Source organism: Physella acuta, unplaced genomic scaffold (assembly GCF_028476545.2).
Source record: "Physella acuta isolate Inbredline_101_S28 unplaced genomic scaffold, ASM2847654v3 ptg000240l, whole genome shotgun sequence".
Taxonomy (NCBI): Eukaryota; Metazoa; Mollusca; class Gastropoda; family Physidae; genus Physella; species Physella acuta.
In genome coordinates this window covers 385,335-407,832 of record NW_026731759.1, presented here as the reverse complement: position 1 = coordinate 407,832, position 22,498 = coordinate 385,335, and the positions used below count along the sequence as shown (strand labels likewise).

Here is a 22,498-nt window from a genome sequence, read left to right as displayed (position 1 = left end):
ATGTTTAAAATAAATGTTAGAACTATTAGAGAGTAAATCTGTGACTGTAAAAATCTTTGAAATAAGTTTTGGAACTGTTAGATAGTAAATCTGTGACTGTAAAAATCTTTAAAATAAATGTTAGAACTATTAGAGAGTAAATCTGTGACTGTATCTCCAAGGTTTCCCTGCCATAACATGTTTTGCTATTGTGGACTTAACTAAAGAATCTCATGAACTTCAACTGCTGAGGAACAAGGTCAAGGACACAGTTGATGAGTATGTCTGTATCTTTATCTGTATGTCTTAAAACAACATGAATAAACACACATCATTAATATCATAGTACACATACACATTTATTAACATTACAATATAAAAAGGATATTTTAAATTAATTATTCAGGTTCAAGGTGAAAGGTCAGCCAGTCATGGGTCAGAAAGTGCCAGCTAGCTATGTTGTGAGTTCATTAAAGATGTTTACATTTTGTAAAATAAACATACTCAGTCTAATCCAACCTACATATTTTGTCGATCACAGTTAGCTGTATCTGAAAATACAGCTTCATCATTTATGCTAATGTTAAAACTCTTCTATTTTACTGGAGATAATTTCCTGACAATTTCCAGAAACTGGGTGAACTTTTACATGAAGAAGCAAAAAATGTCCAAAAATGTTTTCCTGTAATACGACATGGGCAGCTGATTCGCCTCATCAAGAATGCCAACATAGACCTAGAGGATGAAGAATTAAAACAGGTAGGCTGTAGCTCCACAGAGGTGGGGGTTGGGGATTGGACGACACGTTAGTTACGTTAATGGTTGTTGCCCTGATCCTCATTGTAGCAATGAGTGTTTGTGATAGAAAGAAAAATTTAGTGATATGCTTGTTCCATCCTCCAGGCCATCAACTTCCTCCATGAAAGTGGAGTCTTGCTGCACTATAATGAGACAGCTCTACAGATGAAAGACTTCTACTTCATCAACCCAGGGTGGCTGTGTCGAATGATGGCACAAATTGTTACAGTGCCAGAAATTAATCCTTTTATAGACAGAAATGGGGTAAGTTTCACAACTTGTGAACTAGTTTTGTCCCTAAGGAATTAATAAGATAAGCTATCATAATTTTATAAAACAATTTTTTCAGGTCATGAAAAGATCCTCTGCTGGCTTACTCTTTACTGGGAAAGAAACTTCTGGCAGCAGCCATTTTGTTTTCCCGACATCTTTGATACCCCAGTATCTCCATTTACTGGAAAAGTAAGAATTTCATATCTTTTCAAACATGACTTTAATATTTCCAAAGATAAGTATCAGTTCTTTGAAATATTTTCAAACAGATTTGAAATAGCACTCCCAAGAAATGAGGAAGAACTACTAATACCATGCAGGCTTCCAAACAGGCGACCAAATTTTGAACTACCCATACAAAACAAAGAAGGTAATTTTTTTTAAGTTTCTCAGAAAACAACATGAAGGCAATTGAAATCTAATCATTTTTGTATTAATGAAACTACTTCTGGTTGCTAAAAAGGGAGAAAATCACACACAATTTAAAAATATGAGTTTATAGTAATGGCATCAGCCCATCAAAAAGGAGATAAACCATTTAAAAAAAAAAATGTTTTCTAAATTATTAAAAAATGTTGTATTAAAAAGTTTGTCTTACAAAAACGGGGGTAACATATTGGGTTGTTATGTATAAATAAAATTCGACCTCAATGTTACAAAAAAATTCATAAAATTTTTTATAATATTATTTTTATAATATTATATTCATAATATTATATTCATAATATTGATTCCTAATATATGAATTTTCTCTATTTTAAATATTTAAAAAATGGCAGATGTTATTAATTTGGTCATCATATATAGCTTATGTAAAACTTACCCTTTAAATTATCACCAGAACTAGTGTTCAGGTATTATGTCATGCCTCATACACCCATTGGCTTTTGGTCTCGACTCCTCACCAGGCTCATTGTGTTCACAGAGAGTAAATTTGTTGAGGTTTGTTTCATGATCATAGTTGTACTTTTATGTCAGTCATGCTTTAATTTCATGCATTTCATGTCAGTCTTGCTTGTACTTTTATGTTAGTTACTTAGCTTAGATGCATTCAATAGATTTAGCTAACTCTAAGCAAGACCAGTTTTCACTAATGGTGATATAATTGACTTCTTTAGAATATGCTGTACCTGCATGAAAAACCTCAGGTTCATTTTTGGCAGGAGGGAATATTTGTTCTGTGGAATGACGTAAGAATTTTTATTTCCTTTAATTAACAGTTCAATTAATTTCCTTTTATAAAAAATATTTTTTTCACAATATCTTAAAAGTACTCTATAATATTTAATGTGCTGCTTTTTTTTTTTTTTAAATTTAAAATGCTTTAAATTTTTAAAATGTGTTGATTATGTTTTATTCCCACACAAACACATAAACACATTTTACTCCTCAGGCTGCCTTTTTCTTGGTTGACAGCTTCAAAGGTTTATCTGATGAAATTCACATGACAGTTCCCAGTACACCCCATGGGTGCAGGTAATGCTACTTTTTTTAGTTTAGACACATAGATTTTTATTTTAGCCACATTTTATTTAGTTTAGCTACATTTATTTTTAGTTTAGCTACATTTTATTTAGTTTAGACACATAGATTTTTATTTTAGCCACATTTTATTTAGTTTAGCTACATTTATTTTTAGTTTAGCTACATTTTATTTAGTTTAGCTACATTTTATTTAGTTTAGCTATATTTATTTTTAGTTTAGCTACATTTATTTTTAGTTTAGCTACATTTGATTTAGTTTAGGCACATTTGATTTAGTTTAGCTATATTTATTTTTAGTTTAGCTACATTTTATTTAGTTTAGCTACATTTATTTTTAGTTTAGCTACATTTGATTTAGTTTAGGCACATTTGATTTAGTTTAGCTATATTTTTTTTTTAGTTTAGCTACATTTTATTTAGTTTAGCTACAAATATTTTAATTTTAGTCACATTTTATTTATTTTAGCTACCTATAGTGTAATTTAGTTTATTTTAATCGCATTTGGTTTAGTATAGCTCTGTGGTGTGGTGTAAATCAATGTTAAAATCTGACACAGGCTACTGGGCTACCTTGTAGATCATGCTGATTCTTTAATTGATGAGTGGTACCCTGGTCTGGTGTCCATTGATCCTATGCTGGGGAGAGAACTCTTGGAAAAATATGTGCCTTGTACAGCTTGTTCAGGTGGGAGAAACTTCTAGAGATAATTTTTTTTTACCAGTCTCTGTTGAACATACAGAGCATACAGTTTAAGTTCACTGAACCGAAACTCTGACTAAATAAATATAGAAAACAAAAGCACAAAGAAGTAAACAATAATCCAACTTTTTAATTTACCACTAGGTTTGCAGTCTCATGTCTTCAGGTTTGAAGATCTTTTGAAGCATTCAGAGAACCACACTGATATATTTTGTCCTATCCATAATGGGACAGTGGACTTAGTGAAATTGGTTGGTATATTTCTCACATTTATTTTGTTTGTTTGAAATGAGGGAGGTTAGGCCAAAAGCCACTCCCTCAAAAATTAAGTTTTATTACTAATCTATGAAATTTTATATATTTTTTAAACTAAATAATATTTTCTTTTACATTATTATATTATTAGATGTGATATTTTAATTCAAAACACAAAAACTAGTTGGTAATAACAGTAGTTTTAAAAAAAAACTACAATATTTAAATTAATATTATAGTTTAAAAATAAAAATAATAAACACTTTTTAAATGAATAATATAGTTTTAAAAATAAAAATAATAAACACTTTTTAAATGAATAATATTTTTGTTTTAAACCAAATATTAAAATGTGTTGGTAATGTTGCAGGCTCCAGATGTGATGCTGGCAGATGTTGAGCCTCAGTTTCATCTAGATCTAGAACAGTTTGAATTCAAAGAAAGGTAGGCTACTCTGGACATTCAAACTAAATAATGTAATGCTGTGTAATGAAACATTTTTTATGTTAGGGATTCTGCATGTATAATTGACCTGAAAATGAGATGGGTGGTGTAAAATTTTGTTACATTGTATTAAATTAGGCAGCGGTGGGTAAAATTTTACATTCCTGTGTACATAACTTATTTTACGAAAGGTGTTTTATAAAACATGTATTTTTTACGTATTATATTACAAATATATATATCACAACATTTCAAAAACAAGCTTTATTAATTAAATCAAGATTTGTCAAATAATTTAAAATTTAGTTTAAACAAATATATTACTGTAAAATTACCTTCTGATTATGAAGAAATACACTTGTAGCGCTGATTCAAGACTTTTATGCTGAACCTTTATTTGTATGTCAAGATATCAACTGTATGTTGATTATAAATATTTCAGACTCACATAGAATCTATATGTTATTTATTAATCTTGTTACTGTGGCATCTGTTCCATTTGTGAGAGAAATAAATGGAACTATCTTTAATTTATTCTAGTCTAGAGAATCTATGTGGAGATGGAGGATTTGGGTCAGTTTATAAAGCAAAGTACCAGGGAAAGGTAACTCTTATTTAACTGAGTAAAAAGTTTATTGTAATATTTTTAAAAGTTTACATCTGATAAAAAAAAAATTATTTTAAATATCAGGTTGTTGCTGTCAAGGTGTTTAGTGCAATTGGGGACATCCATCCTCACAAAATGCTTCGACAAGAGGTAATAAACACATATCAGTTTATTGCATGTAATGTGTAAGGTATTTTATCTTTGAATTGTTTCATTCATTGTTTTTTTTTCAAAAGTTTTATTTGGAATATTTATATTTCTTATTTTGTTACCCAGGCAACCATACTGAGAAGGCTGAAACATCCCAGTGTCATCTCCCTGTTGGCTGTGGCTGTCCATCCAGTCAGACTCGTCGTCATGGAGTTCGCTCCAAACAAAACTTTGGGGGAGGTGTTCAGATCTGGACCTCGGCTGAGCAGGACTTTACAACTGAAAATATCACAACAGGTTACTTTTAAAACATTTGTACTTTATGTTGGGCAGGTTCTTTACTATCAAATATGTTTTATCAGATTTCTGAAGGTTTAACTAAATATATTTTATCAGATTTCTGAAGGTTTAACTAAATATATTTTATCAGATTTCAGAAGGTTTAACTAAATATATTTTATCAGATTTCTGAAGGTTTAACTAAATATGTTTTATCAGATTTCAGAAGGTTTAACTAAATATATTTTATCAGATTTCTAAAGGTTTAACTAAATCTTTGTTATTAGATTTCTGAAGGTTTAACTAAATATCTTTTATCAGATTTCAGAAGGTTTAGCTTACCTGCACAGTTTGATGATTATATACAGGGACATGAAACCTGATAATGTTTTGATCTTCACATTAGCACCAGACGCACTGGTATGATTTTAATTACATTTTTATTTTATGAAATTTGAATAGCTCTCATTTTCTTTCTTTATTGAAATAGTTTATTAAAAATTATAATCTATAAGTGTTAAGGAGGTTTAGAATATTATTGTGTCCTTAATTTTTATTTAATGTGTAAAAATTTTTATGCCACTTTCATTATTATAAAGGTAAACAATCACTAAAAGAATAATATATTCAATCTATCAAATAGTTTATGGCATCCCAGTAAAATCCATTTACAAATTGATAATTCTTGTTATTTAGTTGTTGCGGAGTAAATAAAGTGTGAGTCTTTAGATATTATTAGATATTATTAATAGATCATCTTGTAATAAAGATTGTCAACTCACATTTTATGTAATTTTATAATAGATCAATGCAAAGATTGCAGATTACGGCATCTCTCAGTTCACAACTTTGTTTGGTCTGGTGGCACAAGAGGGAACACCTGGTTATAGAGCCCCAGAAGTTGTCAGAGGAGAAATTTACTCCTTTCAGGTGTGTTTTATTTCTCTTGCACACATGTAGTCACACACTACAGTTATAGTAAACTTTAATGGGGCTGGGGATTGCACTGGTCACACAAACGCTTCATTTGTCAAGGCAACAACCTATTTACCTAACATTTTACTAAACAGAATGTAAATAGGCCAAAATGTCATTTTAGTGGTCCTTAAGGCATAGGAAGTAAAGTTTGTGTATTACAATGCAGTTTATCATTTTTTACAGGCTGATATTTTTTCTTTGGGAGTCCTGATGTACATGGTGCTAACAGGGGGCCAGCACCCATTTGAGGAGCTGGAGTTCAAGAGTGAAATTGATAAAGCTTTTGCTGAGGTAATCACTGTGTCCTGAGACACATTTTGCTGAGGTAATCACTGTGTCCTGAGACACATTTTTCTGAGGTAATCACTGGGTCTACTGAGATACATTTTACTTAGGTTATCACTGTGTCCTGAGACACATTTTACTTAAGTCATCACTGGGTCTACTGAGACATATTTTGCTGAGGTAATCACTGTGTCCTGAGACACATTTTACTTAGGTCATCACTGGGTCTACTGAGACACATTTTGCTGAGGTTATCACTGGGTCTATTGAGACACATTTTGCTGAGGTTATCACTGGGTCTATTGAGACACATTTTGCTGAGGTTATCACTGTGTCCTGAGACACATTTTACTTAGGTCATCACTGGGTCTACTGAGACATATTTTACTTAGGTCATCACTGGGTCTACTGAGACATATTTTACTTAGGTTATCACTGGGTCTACTGAGACATATTTTACTGAGGTAATCACTGGGTCTACTGAGACACATTTTACTGAGGTTATCACTGGGTCTATTGAGACACATTTTGCTTAGGTCATCACTGGGTCTATTGAGACACATTTTGCTGAGGTTATCACTGGGTCTATTGAGACACATTTTGCTGAGGTTATCACTGTGTCCTGAGACACATTTTACTTAGGTCATCACTGGGTCTACTGAGACATATTTTACTTAGGTCATCACTGGGTCTACTGAGACATATTTTACTTAGGTTATCACTGGGTCTACTGAGATACATTTAGCTAACATGGTTGAGATTAATAAAAGTTAAACTATTGTCCCAAAAATGGAATGCACATTTAACTAATGATTTTTTAATTAACAGAATCTCCCAATAGCACCCATAACTCAAAAATCTTGTGCACCATGGCCAGATTTTCAAGAGCTGATCACCCAGTGCTTGAGTCAAGTTCCTGATTATAGACCTAAAGTAATCTTCTTTTTAAAAAGATGTGAAAAATCATTATATAATATAAATTTAACATTGGGAAATTTTAAAACCAATTTTGTAACTCTATGTATATTTAAAAATTTTAAAACTTTGAAAAATTTCCTTCCCTCTAGGCAGCAGAAGTATTTGAGAGTTTAAATTCTGCAGAACTCTTCAGTCTGCGTGAGGTGTTGCCTGTGTCTGTTGGAACAACTGTTGAATGTATTGCCACTCAGGTTTGTTTCATGTCTTATTTTATTAGATTTTGTAATTTTTTAATGTTACAATTTGAGTCAAGTCTATTGAAGCCCTATAAAAAAAATTGTTTGATACTCAACTTTAGTATTGTTCTTCAATTTTAACCAAATTAAATGCAGGTACACTAGTTTTCCACATTTGTTTTTTTTATTTTTAGTTTAGTGTTGAAGAGTTTTTAAAAAATTCTTTAAATTTTTTTTTTAAATGAGTTAGTTGAATCACTGTTTGATAGGACTATGATTATAGTAAAATATTTAACAACAGAATTACTGTTTGATAGGACTATGATTATAGTAAAATATTTAACAACAGTATTACTGTTTGATAGGACTATGATTATAGTAAAATATTTAACAACAGAATTACTGTTTGATAGAGCTGTGATTATAGTAAAATATTTAACAACAGAATTAGTGTTTGATAGGGCTATGATTATAGTAAAATATTTAACAACAGTATTACTGTTTGATAGGACTATGATTATAGTAAAATATTTAACAACAGTATTACTGTTTGATAGGACTATGATTATAGTAAAATATTTAACAACAGTATTACTGTTTGATAGGGTTATGATTATAGTAAAATATTTAACAACAGTATTACTGTTTGATAGGACTATGATTATAGTAAAATATTTAACAACAGTATTACTGTTTGATAGTGCTATGATTATAGTAAAATATTTAACAACAGAATTACTGTTGGAGAAAACTATGATTATAATGGAATATTTAATAAGTCAGCCAACATGTTGTTGACCCTACAGCTATTGAGCAGCAAGAATGTTCGCCTCTGGATTGCCAGTGGAGACAACGACTACATGCAGCTGACCTGGCTGAACCTGCTTGACTACAGAGATGAAGTCCTCAATGCTGAAAGAAGTCGCCAGTCTGTGGATTACAGTGTATGTTGTAGCCTGCATGTCTCTCGTTTTTACTTTCTCGTACATACAGAGTATAGAGAAAGTATTGTAATCATGCAAAAAAAAATCGTGATTTTTGCAAATCTCGACGTTTTACACCTCCCTGAGTTGGAAAAACATAGTTTGCAATCTTGTCCGTATGTCTGTGTATGTGTGTGTGTATGTATGTGTATCTGTAAACACGATAACTTGAGTACCGTTACAGCTAGGTTGATGACATTTCATATATAAGTAGTATATCAAATTTGTAGATCCGTTTCAACTTTTCAGCGATTTCTGATAACCGGAAGTGGTACTTTTTCTACTTTGAATTTTTCAAAAGCCTATAACTTTAGTAGTATTTTAGATAGATAAATGAAATTTCACATATTAGTAAAAGATATAATTCTCTGCCTTCTATCAAATTTTGAGTAATTTCCGTTGATCGGATGTAGTAATTTACGCTATTTCCAATTTCTCAAAAAACGCATGTGAATTTATAAAGTACTAATAATATCTCGCACTATTATGCACATTTTGTTTGGCGTTCACTTGGTGTGCAATTCTTTTTGCTACGAGATTCTATTCTATTATAAAAAGTTCAAGTATTTAAAAATGGATTAAGAATATTGTCTAAATCCCGAGTTGCCATCCCCCGTAGTGTTATATAAGAATATTCGAGAATGTTTAGGAGAGATCACTCCCGGTTTATTTCTTTATGTTGTTCATGGCTTTTTTTTATTTTTGACCTGAATCAGGTGATTTCAGTTTTATTATTCTGTACTATTTTTTAGAAATACACTTGTTGGTGTGATAAATTCTATTGGTATATTGATAACTAATATAATTTCTCATTGTTACATGCTGTGAGATTTTTTTTTCTTAAGAAACTTTCATTAGATTTGTTATAACTAGTAAACAACTATTTTTCTGATTGATTTTACAGGGCATGGGTACTATGTTCAGGGACGGCAGAGTTCTTTGCCTGTTGCCAGTTAACCAGGATCATATTCTTCTTGGCACACAAGCTAGAAAAATCTGGGTATTTAACACAGTAACCAATGAATTGGTTCACTCAACACAACAGCTGGACGACTCAGTGCTCTGCCTTTATTTGGTTCAAAGGTTCAAGCACTTTCTTTACCTTTTACTTTTTTATTCATTATGATTTTTATTTAATTTTTTTAAAGTTATTTTTTCCTATCTATGATCTAAGAGTGAATCTTTATTTAATCAAGTTACTTACGTTATTCTTTAATAAATTCTCACTAAAGTTTGTTGAATTAAAAAAGAAAAGAGATTAATTATTTCATATTTAATAAAGATTTAGTTAAAGTTGTTGAAGATGTTGAATAGAAAGTGTTACAAATATTTACCTTATTGCAATAGAGATGAATAAAATATTTCTCTCCCCTGTTTTCTAAACATTCAGAAAGTTTCCACAAGCCACTTACAGGTAATTAGCACCAAACCCTAATTAGCATCAAACCCTACACTATAGCAGCAGGGTTAGGGGTAACTCACTTGTCAGTGTTTCATAGCTCATATAGCAAAAAATATTTTGTATTAGCTTTGTAAACTGTAGCTCTGCTCTTATCATAGCTCACACCATATCACAATGAATATACTATTGGAATGCACATATATGTATCCTGCTTTACCTTCCTTTGTGTAACTTTCCTCCCATTATCTTTTTTCTCTCTCACCCCCCCCCCCCCTAAATTTTAATTATTTCATAAAATCAACTTATGAAACAACTATAGAATCCACTTTACCTGAATAGTAAGAAAAATTGCATTTGTTTCATGTAGGCTACTTTTCAATTATAAATATTTGATGTAACTTATAGTTACATTTTGTAAGTTCAAAAAAAAAACCTTAATATCCTAAACTTATTTATAATGATTTTAAGGAGGAAAAAAGATTATTTGTCTATTTAATGGAGGATATAAGACTATAGTGGTAAAAACTAAATCTTGTTGATACAAAAATCTATAAGTGTTTAGGTTTAAAATTGTGAGATGTCAACATTAATTTAAACAATTTAAATTTAGATACAAAATTAAACAAAAAAATATATAAAAACTGTGTCATCGGTTAACTTGTGACATTTATATTAGAGAACAGTAATAATATACATTACAAGTGTAATTAAAAGAATTGTTATGTTTACAGGCGTATAGATATAATTAAAAGAATTGTTGTGTTTACAGGCGTATAGATGTAGTTAAAAGAATTGTTGTGTTTACAGGCGTATAGATGTAGTTAAAAGAATTGTTGTGTTTACAGGCGTATAGATGTAATTAAAAGAATTGTTATGTTTACAGGCGTATAGATGTAATTAAAAGAATTGTTGTGTTTACAGGCGTACAGATGACCCACTTGTTCTAGCAGGACTAGCCAATGGGAAGATGGCCCTGTATCCATTATCAGAGCTCCTCCAGGTCAGTTCATTGCACACTGAGACTTTGTTTTAAAAAAACATCATTACTTGTATTTGTTTTGTTTTAAATGTATGGATTCATGACTTCATCAGCTATTTTAATGTTTCCCATTTCTGGAGAGCATATTACAGGGAAAATACCTCACTTCTTCTGTATTCTACTTGACTATTAAGGGCATGGGCAGGGGATGAAAATCAAAATAACCAAAATGCTTATTTCTCCACCTAATGCTATAATATTTAGCATATAGTAATGACTCAAAGAGTTAAGTCTAAAAATTAAAAAAATGGCCAAAAATTTCATGCCATTGACATGGTGATGGTGGCCATCTTGGATTTTATTTACCTTTTTAACATCAAAATAACTCAGAGATGGCTTATGCAAATTCAATAAAACTTGCAGGATTATAAAGATACATATTGGTAACAATCGTGATAGATTACATTAAAATAATTTTGTTTTTACAAATTTTTTTTTGAAAATCATTTTAAAAAATCAAAATTAGTGCAAAAAATACAACATTTTAACTGTAAAAGAAAAACCATACAACTTTTTAAAAATGTGTTCTGTTTTGTTTGCTATATGTATACAGAATAAATAGAAAATTTTTTGATCAATTTTAATGATAATTAAGAAAGTTATTTCAATGTTAAAAATTGTAAAAATATCCAAGATGGCTGCCATCACCATGGCAACAGCAGGAAACTATATGCTAGATATGATAGCATTAGGTTTATAAATAAGCATTTTGGCTAATCTGGTATTCATCACCCAACCGTGCCCTTTAACAGATGTTAGGCCAGTTGATTAAATTTGTCATCTGTGTTTTTACATCAGGAACCTGACATGGACCCCATAGAGATGAAGTTAGGGGAAAGCTATGAGCCTGTAAAGTGCATACTCTACAGCTCAACAGAACACAAACTAATTGCTTCATGTGGAACCAAGTTTGTTGTTATGGAAATCAAAATTGGTGTGGCAGTTGTAAACATTTATAACACAGTGGAGGTCAGGTCTGTGTTTACCAGTTTATGAGATCAGTTGTGTATTAATTCATTTTTAATGTTTTAAATCATTCAAACAATTTAATCCCAAAACAATTGTATGTCTTGCAGTAACTTCCTGTCCAAGCCTATAATAAAACAATTGTATGTCTTGCAGTAACTTCCTGTCCAAGCCTATAATAAAACAATTGTATGTCTTGCAGTAACTTCCTGTCCAAGCCTATAGTAAAACTGTTGTATGTCTTGCAGTAACTTCCTGTCCAAGCCTATAATAAAACAATTGTATGTCTTGCAGTAACTTCCTGTCCAAGCCTATAATAAAACTGTTGTATGTCTTGCAGTAACTTCCTGTCCAAGCCTATAATAAAACAATTGTATGTCTTGCAGTAACTTCCTGTCCAAGCCTATAATAAAACTGTTGTATGTCTTGCAGTAACTTCCTGTCCAAGCCTATAATAAAACTGTTGTATGTCTTGCAGTAACTTCCTGTCCAAGCCTATAATAAAACTGTTGTATGTCTTGCAGTAACTTCCTGTCCAAGCCTATAATAAAACTGTTGTATGTCTTGCAGTAACTTCCTGTCCAAGCCTATAATAAAACTGTTGTATGTCTTGCAGTAACTTCCTGTCCAAGCCTATAGTAAAACTGTTGTATGTCTTGCAGTAACTTCCTGTCCAAGCCTATAATAAAACTGTTGTATGTCTTGCAGTAACTTCCTGTCCAAGCCTATAATAAAACTGTTGTATGTCTTGCAGTAACTTCCTGTCCAAGCCTATAATAAAACTGTTGCATGTCTTGCAGTAACTTCCTGTCCAAGCCTATAATAAAACTGTTGTATGTCTTGCAGTAACTTCCTGTCCAAGCCTATAATAAAACTGTTGCATGTCTTGCAGTAACTTCCTGTCCAAGCCTATAATAAAACTGTTGCATGTCTTGCAGTAACTTCCTGTCCAAGCCTATAATAAAACTGTTGTATGTCTTGCAGTAACTTCCTGTCCAAGCCTATAATAAAACAATTGTATGTCTTGCAGTAACTTCCTGTCCAAGCCTATAATAAAACTGTTGTATGTCTTGCAGTAACTTCCTGTCCAAGCCTATAATAAAACTGTTGTATGTCTTGCAGTAACTTCCTGTCCAAGCCTATAATAAAACTGTTGTATGTCTTGCAGTAACTTCCTGTCCAAGCCTATAATAAAACTGTTGTATGTCTTGCAGTAACTTCCTGTCCAAGCCTATAATAAAACTGTTGTATGTCTTGCAGTAACTTCCTGTCCAAGCCTATAGTAAAACTGTTGTATGTCTTGCAGTAACTTCCTGTCCAAGCCTATAATAAAACTGTTGTATGTCTTGCAGTAACTTCCTGTCCAAGCCTATAATAAAACTGTTGTATGTCTTGCAGTAACTTCCTGTCCAAGCCTATAATAAAACTGTTGTATGTCTTGCAGTAACTTCCTGTCCAAGCCTATAATAAAACTGTTGTATGTCTTGCAGTAACTTCCTGTCCAAGCCTATAATAAAACTGTTGCATGTCTTGCAGTAACTTCCTGTCCAAGCCTATAATAAAACTGTTGCATGTCTTGCAGTAACTTCCTGTCCAAGCCTATAATAAAACTGTTGTATGTCTTGCAGTAACTTCCTGTCCAAGCCTATAATAAAACTGTTGTATGTCTTGCAGTAACTTCCTGTCCAAGCCTATAATAAAACTGTTGCATGTCTTGCAGTAACTTCCTGTCCAAGCCTATAATAAAACTGTTGAATGTCTTGCAGTAACTTCCTGTCCAAGCCTATAATAAAACTGTTGCATGTCTTGCAGTAACTTCCTGTCCAAGCCTATAATAAAACTGTTGTATGTCTTGCAGTAACTTCCTGTCCAAGCCTATAATAAAACTTGTATGTCTTGCAGTAACTTCCTGTCCAAGCCTATAATAAAACTTGTATGTCTTGCAGTAACTTCCTGTCCAATCCTATAATAAAACTGTTGTATGTCTTGCAGTAACTCCAAGCCTATACTAAAACTGTTGTATGTCTTGCAGTAACTTCCTGTCCAAGCCTATAATAAAACTGTTGTATGTCTTGCAGTAACTCCAAGCCTATAATAAAACTGTTGTATGTCTTGCAGTAACTTCCTGTCCAAGCCTATAATAAAACTTGTATGTCTTGCAGTAACTTCCTGTCCAAGCCTATAATAAAACTGTTGAATGTCTTGCAGTAACTTCCTGTCCAAGCCTATAATAAAACTGTTGTATGTCTTGCAGTAACTTCCTGTCAAAGCCTATAAGTTCTATGGCAAGTGGCAGACAGTTGTACCTGGCACACCGCAACAGCTCTGTTGTAGAGGCCTGGGATGTTTCGAAAGGCAAACGCAAAAATTCTTTGGATGTTAGCATAAGTTTTAAGTAAGACAACTGTTAACAATTTGTAAACATTAGCCAAAATTTAAGGCATTATTATTCAACATATTTTGTTGGAATTTTTTTTTATTAAAGAAAAAATATAAATTTAAAAAAAGAAATGAATGTGGTAATAAACAACACTAAACAAGTTTTACTTTTACTGTACAGCACGTAATATGGAGCCAGTTTGTGCCTCATTAAATATTTTGAAAGAATGCAATACTCTGTATGTGATAGTTATTTGTTGTTTTCTTGTAGCCTGACCAGCAAAGAGGGTCGCATCACTGCCATGGTCCTCAATGAATTAAAGACCCTGTGGGTGGGAACTGGTGGGGGGCAGATCATTCTCATTGATGTCAATAACTGGATCCCAGTCATCAGTTTTCATAGACACACTGCCTCCATTAGATGTTTGCATGCTGTTAAAATTAAAAGTAAGTCATCCTTGTTTCATCTGAATTACTCTTTTAGTCAATGAAATCTCAGTAAAAGATAATTTGTGTATAGTTGTTGGTAATTTTGATTTTAGGACGTGTTGAGGCATTAATTTTTTTCTATCCAGATTCTTCTAAATATGGAGCCAACTCCAGCACCACTGTCATCTTGAGTGGAGGTCTTGGGTTCAAAACTAGATCTGAGTCAACTATGGACAAAGGTAAGTCAAGTTTGATTGTCTGAACAATGACTTCTATAACTTGACCAGTCTACATACTAGAACTGAGTCAACTATGGACAAAAGTAAGTCATGTTTGATTGTTTGACCAATGACTTCTATAACTTGACCAGTCTACATACTAGAACTGAGTCAACTATAGGCAAAGGTAAGTCATGTTTGATTGTTTGATCAATGACTTCCATAACTTGACCAGTCTACACACTAGAACTGAGTCAACTATAGGCAAAGGTAAGTCATGTTTGATTGTTTGACCAATGACTTCCATAACTTGACCAGTCTACATATTAGAACTGAGTCAACTATGGACAAAGGTAAGTCAAGTTTAATTGTTTGACCAATGACTTCCATAACTTGACCAGTCTACATACTAGAACTGAGTCAACTATGGACAAAGGTAAGTCAAGTTTGATTGTTAGACCAATGACTTCCATAACTTGACCAGTCTACATACAAGAACTGAGTCAACTATGGACAAAGGTAAGCCATGTTTGATTATTTGACCAATGACTTCCATAACTTGACCAGTGTACATACTAGAACCGAGTCAACTATGGACAAAGGTAAGTCAAGTTTGACTGTTTGACCAATGACTCCCATAACTTGACCAGTCTACCTGCTGTTACCAAAAGACTGAGATGAGTTATAGGGCTTAGTGTCCAATCTGTGGAATTTAAAATCGTCTGAAGAAAACTCTCAACATTTATCTGACATCTATCCCTGTGGCTCTACAGCCCATGGAGGATTTAGACCAGCTCTACCAGCTTCTTCCACTCAGTCTAATCTTATATGTCTGGACCATGATGCTGTAGCTCTGTCTCCACATCTTCTATCATCTGAGCCAAGGTCTATCTCCACTTTTTCTGAGGCTTGGTCTGTCTCCACATCTTCTATCATCTGAGCACAAAATCTCAGCAGTCAGTAAAGGAATTCATTTCAGCGTACATGTTTCTTAAAAAATATTATAATTATTTTAAAAAATTTTGTTTTTTGAGTGCCTTAATTAGTCAAGTTTATTTTTTTCACATTTTTACTTCACTACAATTTTTACTAGTCTCTGCTTCTTTATCCTAAAATCTTGACGAACTTTGATTTGTAGTTTTTCTGTAATATTTACAATTATTTAATTGTTTTGGTTATTTTCTGAAAATTAAAAACTATGATTATACCTAAATATCTTATTATTGTACCCATCAGACAGCCACTATGGATGTATTGGAGTCTGGGACGCTAACTTCCCACAAATAGCCAAGCAGTTTTCTGACTGTGCTAAGAAAAGAAAAGAACTAAGTGAAACACGGAGGACACAATCTTTGTCATCTGGTTTGTGAGCTGTGTCGTTACTTCAGTACTCATTACTTCAGTAAACTTACTATGTCAGTAAACGCATTACTTTAATAAACACATTACTTCAGCAAAGCGCTGAAGTAATATTTAAGAAAATTGATTTTAACCATAGTATACTTAAAAAGAAAACTCTTTTTTTAATTGTTGTTCTTTTAAAAAGAAATAATCTGACAATCAAAAACAAATATATCTGCTAGATTTTCTACCAGAAAGCTTTTTTTTTAATTTTAATACATTTCTTTTGGTTGAATTAATGGATATTTTATTTTTCTTAGCTACATTCTCAAAATTCAAAATTAATTTTTTTACATAATGAGCTTAAAATAATGTTGCCATGTTAGCTTGTTGGTTCTTTTGATGTAGTGTCAGTTATAAGTTAACATAGACACCAAGCATTTTGTCAAAAGTTCTGTTATTAAATGCCGATATTTTGATCTGAAATATTGGGTGTGTTCTTAGTTTTACTAATTGCCAAAAAAACTGCCTTTTCATATGAGCATTTAAACACATTTTTTTTATATTGAGCCTTAAAAAACATGTTTATAAAACTGACCGTTTGTGATCATATGTAATTTTTTTTCAAATTAAAAAAAAAAACATCCTACTGTTCATTCCATTTTATTTACCTCCCCTGGTTTGAACCAAACTTAGATAAACTAGTCCTTACAGGTACTAATTGAACATTAATGTTGTTTTAGAATATTAGAACACCCTGTAGATTTCAATAGTCTCCTGGTCATCATAGCAAATTAATGTTCCTGTTTGGATGATCAACCATCAAATTGACAGTTTAGAAGGTCAATACTGAAGCTATTAACATTTGTTTGATTGTAGAGATGTTACATGTAGTGGAGTTGTGTGGTGATGCATCACTTGCTTGAATTTGTTATTGGTTTTTCTGATACATTTAAAGTTTAAAACCTGGCCATTTCTTACTGCAACGTATGATCTCCAGTAGCAGAACCTCAAGGAGTCAATTTGATGTCTTGTACTGCTGAGACCAGCCTTTTAAAAAAATGAACATTCCAATTAATTAATTTCTACACTTGTCTTTCATTGATTTTTTAATGATTGAAATCCACATCTATATAACATCAGCATTTAATTATTTTAATAAGATCCATATTTTAATAAGCCATATTTTTAAATCCACACCAGTATAAGATCCACATTTTAAAATTTACATCTATATAAGATCCGCTTTTTTAAACCCATTCTGTATATACAATCTACATTTTTAAATCCACATTTTTATATTTTTTACAATACATTTCTATAGTTTTCACATGTTTTTTAATCTACTAAAATCTTTTTACGCTTGATGACTTACATTGAAAGAAATGTTAACTACACCCAACTGTTACAAAGTTTATATTTGATGGCATTCATGTTATGGTGTACTTACACAACTTTAATTAAATCACGTTCATCATAATGTACATACTGTATCACCTACAATTTTTAACTAACAGATCTGACTTTTTTGTGTGGATAGTTATTGCCAGGCCTGCCAATTTTTCAGAAATTTTTAAAATGATTGTCCTTTCATTGTCTTTATTTGATGTTAAATTTACAACAATAAAATGCTGTTTTAATTGTGTGTCTGTGTTATATTTTCCCCATACATTTGTTGGGATCAGTGAGTTGTGCATGTAAAGACAGCAAGGCCTAACCTTTAGTTAACTATAGTAAACTATTTTGTCAATGTCTCTATAGATCTTGTTCTCATTTTATCTTGTCATTTATAATTGATGTAACTTTAGGCCTAGATTCTATAAGGGATGATGTTACTGATGCTTAGCTATCTTTATTTTGTCTAATTAATAATTATCATTCTCGTAATTTGATGCTTCTCATCACACACAACTGTGTACTGTCACTGACAACCACTTCTTACTATCAGAACGTTGTTGTTCATTGCAGTTGTCTGCCTTGCTTTTTCAAACTTGAGTTGCGTCCCTTACCTAAACTGGGGGTACAAATGGGCCCTACATTAGCTACATACAATCCTAGGTTTTTGTAGATGTTAACTCATAATTTACACCTGGTCTGAATGATCATTTTCCATACCCACATCACTGGGAAATATGCTAATTATCATTTATATCCTAATGAGTCAGGCTGTATCGTGGGTGTCGACATAATCTTGCTGTGCGCGTGCTGGTTTTTATTTTTTAATGGCGCCACTCTCAGTGTCATCTGTTTGACGTAGATGACATTAATTATGTAGATCGTTTTCTTGTTTGTTTGTTTTCGCCATAACTGGCACGTGATTCACACCATTTTGCAATACACTGACGTCTGAACGAAAATTTAAAAATAAAGAAAAAGCTAAATATAGAACATGAGCAGTTGTCCTAGTAAATGCCCTATAGACTACATAGATTCTAGATCTAGTAGGCGACATACTGGCTGGGTTTGTTTAGAAATACAGACAACTCTCAGAGACAACAGCTTGTTGAAATATTTAAATCACAATTATTGTTTTTTTTTTTTAAATTAAAACTGGATAAGGCCTCTAAAAGACGAGCTCGGTGATTGGCTCAAATAAAACCCATCTGGCAATAAAAGCGGATCGTATTTAGGAATTTAGCAGACGACGTGTGTCAACAAACGGGCGCCAACCACCTGTATCCTGTGTGTAGGACACGACTGGTAATTTTTTAAAAAAAGGTAAGTTACTTTTTCTTTACATCTTGGCTACGGCTGAGTAATTTGTGTTCAATTCTTAACCCTGTGTTACAAGTGAAGTAATAGAGTAAAACTTCAGAAGCTAAAATCTGGTGGCGGAGTCTCTTTATTTCAGTACATTTATTTAGCTCTCTTGATGAGTTACATTTAGTAAAACCACACTGAACTACTGCACGACTGCACGAAGAGTTAAAGTGTTAAACGAAAAGAAAGTACTAAAGTACTACTTTTAAAATTAGGGCCTTTAACGTTGACAACCCTTTAACGTTGACAACCCTTTAGCGTTGACAACCACCACTTAACGTTGACAGCCCTTTAACTTTAACGTTGACAACCACCATTTAACGTTGACAACCCTTTGACGTTGACAACCCTTTAACGTTGACAACCCTTTAACGTTGACAACCCATTAACGCTGACAACCCTTTAACAGTGACAACCCGTTAATTTTGACAACCCTTTAACAGTAGCGTAGCGGGGGGGGGGGACATATGTCCCCGGGCGCCGATCTTAGGGGGCGCCAAAATGGGTTGGAAAAATAAATTGAAAGGTTGAGGGGGGTGCAAATCGAAATCTTGAGGGGGAGGGGTGCAAATCGAAAGTTTGAGGGGGGGGGGTGCAAATCAGAAAGTTTGTCCCCGGGCGCCGGGAAGGGTCGCTACGCCTCTGCCCTTTAACGCTGAAAGTCATTCTTTACTTTTTTTATAGTAATGTAATAATGGGCCTTCAAAAAAGATCGAAACCCGAGATTTTTTTACTAATCTCCCCATTAGACATCCTCCCGACTAGGAAAACCCCAGTTTCGCAATCTTGTGTGTCTGTGTGTCGCTATGGGTTTCTCGAAAATCAAACGGTTTTGTTAGAAACTTCTGTAACAAAACTCGATGCCCCTGGAAATTTGATCCCAATCCCCATTGTTATACACGAATATATACGAGAGTGTTAAGGGTGGATCACTCCTGCTTTATCTTTACCACGATGTCTTGAGGAGATATTTCCTGTCATGTTATTTGAGAAGGGGGTCCTAGAAATGATATAATGAGTGGTGGTGGTAATGGAATGTTATACATCGTGATGTGGCTTAATGGTGGTCAATAACTTGGCAGTAAGCTTCATGTCACGCAACCCCCCCCAGAGGCGTAGCTAGGGGAGGGCGGGGAGGGCGGCCGCCCCGGGCGCCGACCCTAAGGGGGCGCCAAAAGGGGTAGAAAAAAATATTTACAAGCTCATTTTAAGCTGCAGTTTTCAATTATAAACAGTCAAAGTAAAGAAATTTAACGGCTGAGAGCCTTTTCATACTTATTTAACTGTTTTCTACCTTGATTGAGTAACTGTAAAAGGCATATCCATAAGAAACAGTGACCAGAAAAACTGCTTTCCAGCTTTCCTAGATGTGGGGGGGGGGGGGGGGCGCTTTTTCGAAGACTAAAATCGGAAAAAAATAAGGAATAAATAACCCTTATTACTCAGAAAAGAACCCATGGAACTAAAGCGTATTTTACGATTGTGTAACATAAAAACAAGAGTTAGTGACGTTTAAAATCCGCTTTAACATTTTTGTTCAAGATGGTGGGGAAGGGGGGGGGGGGCGCTTTTTCACCAACAAAAATCGCAGGATTTGTACTGGATCGTTTACTAGATAACTCCTCTAGCTTGTTTCATTATACAATCAACCAGTCAACGAAATACCCATATGGTATTCCAATGTGAACAATAATTTTCTATTGTATGTTAATTGTATGACCTTAATCTAACAAACTTATAATCCAAATATATACTATATCATAGAATAGACTGTTCCAAAGATAAAACATAAAAACACTGTCCTAAACGAATTAGCACCTGCTACAATTTTTATTTTTTTCTGACATTACTAATCATCATCTTTAAAGGATAATGCATCTTAAGAGGAATTTAATTGGCGTTGAGTTAAGTTTTAGGGAACGACAATCATACAGCGTAACTATTAATTTTTTTCAAGACTGTCGTACACACATAAACATACACACACACACACACACACATATATATATATATATATATATATATATATATATATATATATATATATATATATATATATACATATATATATATATATATATATATATATATATATATATATATATATATATATATACATATATATATATATATATATATATGTATATATATATATATACATATATATATATATACATATATATATATACATATATATATATATATGTATATATATACATATATATATATATATATATATATATATATATATATATATATATATATATATATCTATATATATATATATATATATATATATGGCGTGGCGCCAAACTGAATGTTCGCCCCGCCGGGAGGGGTCGCTACGCCTCTGCCCCCCCCCCCCCCCAAAAAAAACAAAAAAACAACAACTACCCGATATTCTAACTTAAAACATGTCCAGGTTAACGAAATACGGTGGCCTCAGGCGACAGACGGTGTGAACAGAGGCCAAGAAAGATGAGCCGGTTGAAAGCTCAGACTGTGACAAGTGGTGTTCTAGTGATAGGGCAGATTGTGACCAGTGGTGTTTTAGTGATAGGGCAGATTGTGACAAGTGGTGTTTTAGTGATAGGGCAGACTGACCAGTGGTGTTTTAGTGATAGGGCAGACTGACAAGTGGTGTTCTAGTGATAGGGCAGATTGTGACCAGTGGTGTTTTAGTGATAGGGCAGATTGTCACCAGTGGTGATTTAGTGATAGGGCAGATTGTGACAAGTGGTGTTTTAGTGATAGGGCAGATTGTGACCAGTGGTGATTTAGTGATAGGGCAGATTGTGACAAGTGGTGTTTTAGTGATAGGGCAGATTGTGACCAGTGGTGTTTTAGTGATAGGGCAGATTGTGACCAGTGGTGTTTTAGTGAAAGGGCAGACTGACCAGTGGTGTTTTAGTGATAGGGCAGACTGACAAGTGGTGTTCTAGTGATATGGCAGACTGTGACAAGTGGTGTTCTAGTGATAGAGCAGATTGTGACAAGTGGTGTTTTAGTGATAGGGCAGACTGACCAGTGGTGTTCTAGTGATATGGCAGACTGTGACAAATGGTGTTCTAGTGATAGAGCAGATTGTGACAAGTGGTGTTTTAGTGATAGGGCAGACTGACCAGTGGTGTTCTAGTGATAGGGCAGACTGACCAGTGGTGTTCTAGTGATAGGGCAGATTGTGACAAGTGGTGTTTTAGTGATAGGGCAGACTGACCAGTGGTGTTTTAGTGATAGGGCAGATTGTGACCAGTGGTGTTCTAGTGATAGGGCAGATTGTGACCAGTGGTGTTCTAGTGATAGGGCAGACTGACCAGTGGTTTTCTAGTGATAGGGCGGGGTGGTAAAGCTGGGTGGATGTGTAGGGTAGCTAGATAGGAAATATGGCTAACTGTAGATCGCTGCACTGCTAGCTTGCTCTGTAACAGTCACATTGATTCGACGTTTTCTGTATTATACGTCATGTATTGCACTGGATATGAGTTTGTCACAAACAATCCTTGACTCAGTGTTTTATTCCTCCGGGGGGGGGGGGGGGGACTTGAAATTTTCGGGGACGGACTAAAGTTTCCTGGGGGGGGGGGGGGGGGGGGA

At 33.4% G+C, this 22,498-nt stretch overlaps 2 protein-coding genes across 2 annotated transcripts in view; both read left to right on the top strand.

The window, feature by feature from the left end:
- The window catches only part of LOC131938272 (leucine-rich repeat serine/threonine-protein kinase 2), a 36,493-nt gene extending 20,162 nt beyond the window's left edge, over window positions 1–16,331 (top strand). The window contains exons 41-69 of the mRNA XM_059296236.1: window positions 162–258; window positions 386–440; window positions 610–738; window positions 883–1,041; window positions 1,127–1,239; window positions 1,320–1,420; window positions 1,892–1,992; window positions 2,169–2,240; window positions 2,444–2,526; window positions 3,093–3,220; window positions 3,380–3,486; window positions 3,861–3,934; window positions 4,475–4,538; window positions 4,626–4,691; window positions 4,818–4,988; window positions 5,292–5,390; window positions 5,775–5,900; window positions 6,132–6,239; window positions 7,062–7,166; window positions 7,301–7,402; window positions 8,194–8,331; window positions 9,275–9,453; window positions 9,761–9,784; window positions 10,694–10,772; window positions 11,610–11,785; window positions 14,032–14,172; window positions 14,428–14,603; window positions 14,732–14,824; window positions 16,040–16,331. Coding sequence (XP_059152219.1) covers window positions 162–258; window positions 386–440; window positions 610–738; window positions 883–1,041; window positions 1,127–1,239; window positions 1,320–1,420; window positions 1,892–1,992; window positions 2,169–2,240; window positions 2,444–2,526; window positions 3,093–3,220; window positions 3,380–3,486; window positions 3,861–3,934; window positions 4,475–4,538; window positions 4,626–4,691; window positions 4,818–4,988; window positions 5,292–5,390; window positions 5,775–5,900; window positions 6,132–6,239; window positions 7,062–7,166; window positions 7,301–7,402; window positions 8,194–8,331; window positions 9,275–9,453; window positions 9,761–9,784; window positions 10,694–10,772; window positions 11,610–11,785; window positions 14,032–14,172; window positions 14,428–14,603; window positions 14,732–14,824; window positions 16,040–16,173 — 3,200 coding nt within the window. The 3' untranslated portion in view covers window positions 16,174–16,331. The remainder of the gene's footprint in view (window positions 1–161; window positions 259–385; window positions 441–609; window positions 739–882; window positions 1,042–1,126; window positions 1,240–1,319; window positions 1,421–1,891; window positions 1,993–2,168; window positions 2,241–2,443; window positions 2,527–3,092; window positions 3,221–3,379; window positions 3,487–3,860; window positions 3,935–4,474; window positions 4,539–4,625; window positions 4,692–4,817; window positions 4,989–5,291; window positions 5,391–5,774; window positions 5,901–6,131; window positions 6,240–7,061; window positions 7,167–7,300; window positions 7,403–8,193; window positions 8,332–9,274; window positions 9,454–9,760; window positions 9,785–10,693; window positions 10,773–11,609; window positions 11,786–14,031; window positions 14,173–14,427; window positions 14,604–14,731; window positions 14,825–16,039) is intronic.
- Window positions 16,332–18,686: 2,355 nt separating this feature from the next.
- LOC131938283 (gelsolin-like protein 1) overlaps window positions 18,687–22,498 on the top strand; it is a 29,979-nt gene continuing 26,167 nt past the window's right edge. Inside the window, exon 1 of the mRNA XM_059296257.1 lies at window positions 18,687–18,862. The gene's annotated coding sequence lies outside the window, so the exon portion shown is untranslated. The remainder of the gene's footprint in view (window positions 18,863–22,498) is intronic.